At 40.8% G+C, this 7,544-nt stretch overlaps 1 protein-coding gene across 1 annotated transcript in view; it reads right to left on the bottom strand.

Moving 5' to 3' along the window:
• Window positions 1-446: 446 nt before the first annotated feature.
• ME2 (malic enzyme 2) overlaps window positions 447-7,544 on the bottom strand; it is a 48,467-nt gene continuing 41,369 nt past the window's right edge. Inside the window, exons 15-16 of the mRNA XM_006033140.2 lie at window positions 7,301-7,399; window positions 447-5,971 (exon numbers count right to left, since the gene is read on the bottom strand). Coding sequence (XP_006033202.1) covers window positions 5,807-5,971; window positions 7,301-7,399 — 264 coding nt within the window. The 3' untranslated portion in view covers window positions 447-5,806. The remainder of the gene's footprint in view (window positions 5,972-7,300; window positions 7,400-7,544) is intronic.

Below are 7,544 nucleotides of genomic sequence, written 5' to 3'. Positions count from 1 at the left end.
CTTCCTGGGCACTCTGTGTTCCCAGAAGGACTTGACACAGTCAGCCATGACTGAAAAAATCTTCTTCTCTACATTTTGCCTTCCAAAAACAATGGGCGTGTTTTATTTTGGAGGTGTGTGGTATGCAAGAAAATATGGTACTTTTAATGCTTCCCCTTCCCTCACCTACCATTGCCTTAGACTACTCTTATTCACTGGTCCCTTACAAGGGAATTCAGATCCATTTTATTTTAAAACAACACAACACACAGGAATAGTAGAAACAACTCGCTCTTTCCTGCCCAGAGCAGGGGGTCGGACTCGATCTGTTCACGTCCCTTCTGACCCTAGAAATCTATGAAATGCAAGAAATTCCCTCAAGCAATTTAGTCTCCACTTTGGCAAGACTGTAAAATAAGTAGATACATTATTTTAAAAATGAGCAAAATCAAACATAAAACTTAGGCAAAGGAAAATGTATTTTACTAAGAAAATAGAATACCAGAACACATAGCTCAATAGTTACAATATTATAAAGGCAGGGGGGAAAAAAACCCCAAAACAGTTCACATTTCAATACAATTTCAGTTTCAGCTGACAAGCGACCCTCTTGGAATCAATCAAATCCTGGACAGAAAAAGGTATCCTGAAGACTCCCTTTGTCTAGACTTGTTCCCACCACCACTTCAACATGAAGGGATGCTTTCATTTTCGTTGCAATGTTTACAGCATTTTTAAAATAGACAAAATGGCAGAATTACTGTTTCCTGACAATATCTGTCCTGAAAAGAAAAACAATACTTTTTGTGTAGTTTGCAGAGTATTTTAATTTCCATTTCATTTAGAAAGCGACTACATGAGGACAGATGTATCAGTCAGAAGAGCTTGTTGGAGTGCTCTGTTGCCTCCAGTGCTAACATGTGGATTGGGCTTGACCTCCGCACAATATACAGATGCCTTTACATGCTAGCAAGCCAAACCTCTGACATGAATAGAGGTTTTAAAACAAATTCCAGCTGTGGTGCACTGCCCTGAAGATACTGGATTCCCTACAAACAATCTAGTACATATCCTTCAAAAGCAGGCCCTGGCAGGCTTCATCTACACCATATACTGAGCTTTAGGAGATAGTGTAACAGCATAGGGCTGAGTTGTTCTATGTTTTCCACCCCACACATTTGTGGGCACTCAAATACTATGATGACAAAAACGTTAATACCGAGACAAGTCAAAAAGGGCCATATACAGAGTTAGATGCCTCCTGAATCAGAGGCATTTTTCAGTGTTTGCCACTGAATGCTATTGCACAGGTTCCCATTAATGCCCATAGCAAACTGAAAAATCAAGAAATGGAGTGGTGACATCTGTAACTTGGCCATTTTGTTTAGAGTCACAGAGTTGTGCGACTTACCTTTTATATATACTAGCCTGTCATATTATTTTAACAGGAATGGTATAAGAACTGACCCTCAGGCATGTTCCTGCATCATTAAAGTGGATAGAAGTAAAGCAGACACTAAATGGAGATAGATAAAAGATTTAGGCTGCTTGCAGACATTAAAACACAAACAAAACGGCACTCTACTTTAAACTTGGTGTGCTCCTGCATCGGGTGCAGCACATGCCCAGAAGAGGCATCCCGTTAGTTGGACCCAGCTTGCCCAAATTTTGTAAAGACTGGGCATTTTAGTGGGGCTTTTTGGTGCTTTTATCTAATAGCTGATTGTGTCAGCCTGAGATAAAGGCACCAAAGCCCCACTGAACTGCCCAATTTATACAGACACTGTGGAGCTGGGTCAAAGTAATATGCTGCTTTTTCAGGTAAAGCAAGGTTTTTGTTTGACTGGTTTTTTTAACATCTGCAAGCAGCCTTGAAGACCAAGGACTACTTTCCCCTCCTACTGGAAAGACCTGCTGGAAAAAGGTAAAAAGGACAAAACTTGTTAGCTTTGAGCAGACAAGTTAAATAGTAACTTATGTGTGAAATGTCACCTCACTTAAAGCATTTTCGCAAAATATCTTTTAAAATGCATAAAACAACACAGGACTCCATTGTATGTCCCATAAAACACAGGTGGCAAGTTATATTTTTTATGTATTTGATGCAGCATTTTAAACTGGCTTCTTACACACACAATTGTTGGCCAAGAGCAACATACACAGAGGAATACGTAACACTTTTGAACACCTAACCTTTGTAAGTCATGTAGTTAGGTCACGTTCCCTTAGCTCCTTTTTTGTTTAAAGTTTTTTGGGTTTTGTTTTGTTTTTTTTAAACAACAGCTCATATAGCCTTTGTCTGTAATATCAGTGTTTCTGTATTTGGTTTTCTAATGGCCTGTTCTTGCTCCTGATAATTTTAACAGGAACAGGTCTAGGACCAATCCTGAAAGAGACTCAAACCCCACAGTTCCAGAATGTATGAATATGAAAATGTATGAATATGTTTCATCCTTTTCAGCATGTTTAAAACGGAAATGCATCAAAGTACTATTACTTGATCCATTACTGCTGTCACAAACAGAAGACAAAGAGTAGTATGTTACAGGCACGGTTTTAGAAATGGACAATAGCCACAGTCCAAGTGAACAACAATACAAGTTAAACATTGCAAGGTACACGAGACATCCCAGTAACTCGGTGAGGACCCCTGGTCTTCTATTGTTGTAACCAAGTTACAAAGACACACTTAGAATCAAATTTTAGAAGCCAGATCAAATGTATTGCAGTTACAGACTCAAGTTATAGATGTTGTCTAGACAAGGCCTCAGACGCAGGCAGAAGTACTATGCTCTTTCCTATTGCTTTCAGTTGCTTCTCATTTAAGAAGTTACAAACTCATTCATAGCCAGTAAATGCCACTATCGGTGTCTTCTGAGCATTGAGAATAGCAAAAAACCAACACTCCGAAGTGAATGGACAAGGATTTGAGAAAAGAGCAATCTTCCCCATTCTTACTGGAAGACCATGCCAGCCAAAACAGAAACAAAACTGGCAGTGTCAGCTATCACTGTTTCAGCCTCGGGCAAGATTTGTGCTGTGGCCAGTCAGTGACACTCTCTGAGGGCCTTATTTTCAGAGGTTAATCAATCAATACCTACAGACTTTCAGAAGAGCCAAGCCGGCACAATTTGAACCTAGGCTTTGAATGGATCTATGCGTGTTTCTGTTGAATAACAGAAGCAGAACCTTTCATGCTGACTGCTGCCACCGCTGGCACATGGCAGTAGGGACTTGTCTTCAAGACACAGCAGCAGGGCAACACATGGAGTGCTAAAAGTTTACATTTTCACTGCAAGGGAGTGAGTGAATGGCTGTTGCCCATGTACTTAAATGCAGAGCCCTGCTTATACACAACAAAATCCTCAGGCCAAGTTTTGGTGAGGTTTGAGTTTTCAGAAGGTCTAGTTTGTACTAAATAAATAAATAGATTCTGAATAAGATCATACATTTAAATACACTAAAAACCAAGCATAGCAAAAATAGATGAAAAAACATTTTTTTGTAAAAACACTGTACGGGTATGTTGGTCTTTTTATATGTATATATATATATATATATATAAATCAGACACTCCATGATCCATACAATGAGACACGGAATTTAGAGCCGCCACCACACAGTATTTTGCCTCAAATAGTCACTTTTTCCATCATTGTTTTTTCCTCTGTGCATATAATCACCTTGCTTCTTTCACCTACCTAAAGCCACTATTTTTCCTCCTCTCTTAGAAAGATTAAAAAAATCAGAATGAACACTAAAAAGGACAGGGTATGCCCCTGTATCTGCAAGAAAGTATGACAGAAATCCCTACTATGCCTGAAGAAACACTGGCCTTGCTTCACAGAAACCCATAAGTGTATGGTAAGAAACATGTATTTGTCCTGGGAATAACCTGAGCACGTTTACTGATGACCTCAGCCCTTGATTCTAGGTGATCAGTTCAATCAGAAGTTCTTGCCACTGCTATTTATTTCTGTCGTTCTTTCTTGATTCAGCAAACTCCAGTAAATCACATCATCCTTTGAGTATTCCCAAAGCAAACCCTTCACTAATGGGATGAATTTAACAAAGTCCACACACACCAGCAATAACTACAGCTTGTGTCCACTAATGAAGGGAGATGGATTTTGTGAAGAAAGCAGATGTGGAGAAAATGAGAAAGAAACCAACTGTAATAATGTCATCAAATTCACAGTGGCATCAATGCAATGGAAGCTAAGCTTGAATAAACTTGAGAAATGGAAGACCTGAACTAGCAGTGATTTGGCCGCAATCTTTGCTTACTTATAAAGCCGTATGATAGAAATGAAGTCCCCATTCTATGGACTGAACTGACAAATTAAAAAAAGAAAAACAAATCAACCCTTTCAAGTCTATCCACCGAGAACAGCTGGGAATCTACTGAGCAAGAAGCTGCAGGAAACATGCAGTCAAGTGGTTGCAAACAGGCGTTCTAGTTACTGCTCTAGTTTTATTGTCTAGAGCAGGGCTGTCCTACTGGCAGCCTGCAGGCTGCATCTGGCCCTGAGAGGTTAACCTACAGACTCTGGGAACCTTGCCCGGGAGCCACCCCCCAACACCGTTCCAGGTGCTGCTGCTGCCTCCAGTCTCGGTCTATCTGTTCCTCCTCTGCTTCTGCTTTTCTGCCCCCACCTTGGGAGTGGGGTAGGGCTGAGGAACCCCCCAGCTGGTCAGCTCAGGTGGACCTAGTGACTCCACATGGCACAAGGGCACCAGCACGTTAGAGGAGGGTCACACCCACTGTGCAATGTGGCAGTGGAAGCCACAGCATCCAGGGTACTGGCATGGTACAGCAGGAGGGGAGGGGGTCATCCACTGCATGGTGTGTGGAGGGGAGAGTGCAACCCATGCAGCATGTGGCTGTGGGCGTTGCAGACACTGGTCACACAGAAACTGGACACCCTGATCTAGAAAAAACAAAAGAGGGGAAAAAGAGAAAAAGCAGCCTTCATTCAAAGCACTGCGGATGTCTGCTTTGGAGCCTCTCCTAGTCAACATGATCACAAACACTTCACACAAAGACGTGTCAGGCCCCCCCAACAAACTCCTCATTTGACATACGCACGTGCAAGGAGGACAAGTTTGCAACTGGTTCAATTTCAGTATAAGAGCCAAATGAAAAAGAACCCCCCCCCAAACAAATACTTTCGGACATAACGTGAATTCTGCTACCCTGGAAGTCTGTGCCACTGTAGCTTTTTATGAAGGGTTTCTGTAGACTGCTTCAGATTCAGTTTTTCCAAGAAAATCCAAAGCAGGTTCAAAGAACAGCGGCTGAATGAAGGGAGCGAACCTGGACTACGATGCTGTGGCCTCTAGACAAAACAAAAAAACCTGCCACTTGAATTAGCCTGGCCTTTTTTGGTTGACTGATTCTTTCTGTGATGTCGATCTTTGTGGTTGGTGACAGCACAGAAAGAACAAGAAACAAAAATATCTTGGCAATCAGCAATGATGAGACAAATATCTCAGTGCTGTATCTTTTGGACAAAGGTAAAGTGTCATTTGTATAATATTCTAGTGTTGTGAGGGCTCCAAACAAGAAATGCAGCATTATGGTCAGAGTTTCAATTTGTTTTGGACAGCTATGCCATTCATGTGATGAGAACCATCACCCACAGATTTGATCAGATGTGTATAGGGAAATCTATGTCACGGTAAAAATGGGAAGGAGGAAGGGAAAAACAACAACAAAATGGAGGAAAATAAGTTACAAATCTCAGAGTCATGATCTTAAATTGGTCAGAAAGGGGTTCCCTGCAGAGGAGAGGACACCACTTGAGCAGTGTCACCTTTTGGTATATCAGTGCATTTTGGGAGGCTGATCTGGTGACTCAGGCCAGTCATACACATCTGGTATGAAAGAGTCATATTCGTAGCTCCATATCTTGGATTGAATATACTGATTCTTGTCTGCTGGCTCCGGGTAGTGGAAGGCCATGTTGTTCGCATACAAAAATTCCATAACCTGAAAAATTAAATTATTATACAGTTTGTGCTTGAATCTCTTTTAGGACAATAAAAAGACATACAAGAAGTTGAGAAAGCTAATGAAATCTATTAATTAAAATGGTATGGTTGAGGATAATAGATAATATTATCTTGTGCGTGCACATGCGCACAGACACACCACTTCTCATTTTTTAAACTTCTCTCACAAGTATCCCTTTGATTACTATCAGAATCAGAGATTAGAGGGGAAAAATTATTCTGTTCAAATTTTTCTCAGTGCATTTGCATCACACTTCTGGCAGCACTTTGCCCATAGTCAATTTTATTATTTGTCCTAAAGACATGTCTAGAGGCCCAAGACTGAACTAGGACATGTTGTGCAAAGTGTTGCACAAATGCACCAATAAACGTTCCTACCTCAAAGAGCTCATTTAAATACACACACAGAAAACCACAGGCAAGATTACAACAGGTTTTTAATCCTTAAAAAAATCAGCCTCACTTAACATAAGTCTTCTTGAATGGAGAAAACACTGTTATTTATATATGCATTTTTTAAAATTACTAGATTTCCCTCTGAGAAGGTCTGTTTTAAGTTTATGCTTTGTACAACCCCAGTGAAGCAACACAGCCAGGTACCTGGATTCACAGCTGTTTTTCACTTCTGGAATGGCATAAAGCAGAAGTTTGCTTCTTGCAGATTTCAAGCCCTTAGCTGCTCATATGGCCAACTGAAAAGACTGCTATACATAATAACTACAACCAAACTCCAAGCCTGAGTCTGGAAGAGACAGGATTTTAGCAGTGTTTTCCATCCATTTGGGGTTATGACATGAAAAGAATCTGAAAAGTTGGTACAATTTGCAAGCAGGTCTAAGCACTGCCCTTTTAATTTTGAAGTTTAGGAGTAAATCCTGTGCTTTGTTGTGCCGGCATGATCAAGGCAAAGAGAGAAATGGAGACAAGGACCCTTTCCCTTTGGAACCAACAGGTCAGGATTTTTATCCAGTCCTAAAGACAGTGGATAAAGGGGACCTGATATATGCATCTGCTGGTATAGTACTGCAATTAATTCCATTGCTAGTGGCTCCCTCTTGAGGGTACTAAATTCCCATGAATTCAAACATGGTTCCCTGAGCTTTATGGATAGAGCTACAATGGGTGGTTGCAGAGAGAGAAAAATTCCAGTCCATTCAAACCTGTATGGAGAAAGGCCACGGCCTTCCAAGGGACCTGGGAACTGAACAAAGTCAACAAGAAAGGAGCTAAATTCGAAGAAGTAACCTATAACCAGGCTGAAGGATAAAACATCCTTTTACTGACACTTTCTTTTCTGCCCACTTACTTTAACAGCAATGCAAATGGAAACTTCTTTGATGTTGGAAAGTGGGGGGTAAAGTCTCCCTTGGGCAAGTTCTTCACCTGTTAATTGCTCAGTCAATGCCTGCATTAAAAAGAAACATTATATATTTACTGACCTCACTCAGGTCAACAAAATGCTAAAATGAAGAATAAAAGGAAAAAGTCTGAGCCTTCCCAACAGTACCATCTACTAAAAATACCTGGGGTACGTCAAACACAGTCTCAAA

This window comes from Alligator sinensis, unplaced genomic scaffold (assembly GCF_000455745.1).
Source record: "Alligator sinensis unplaced genomic scaffold, ASM45574v1 scaffold24_1, whole genome shotgun sequence".
In the NCBI taxonomy this organism is placed as follows: Eukaryota; Metazoa; Chordata; order Crocodylia; family Alligatoridae; genus Alligator; species Alligator sinensis.
This window is presented reverse-complemented; position numbering and strand designations above follow the sequence as displayed.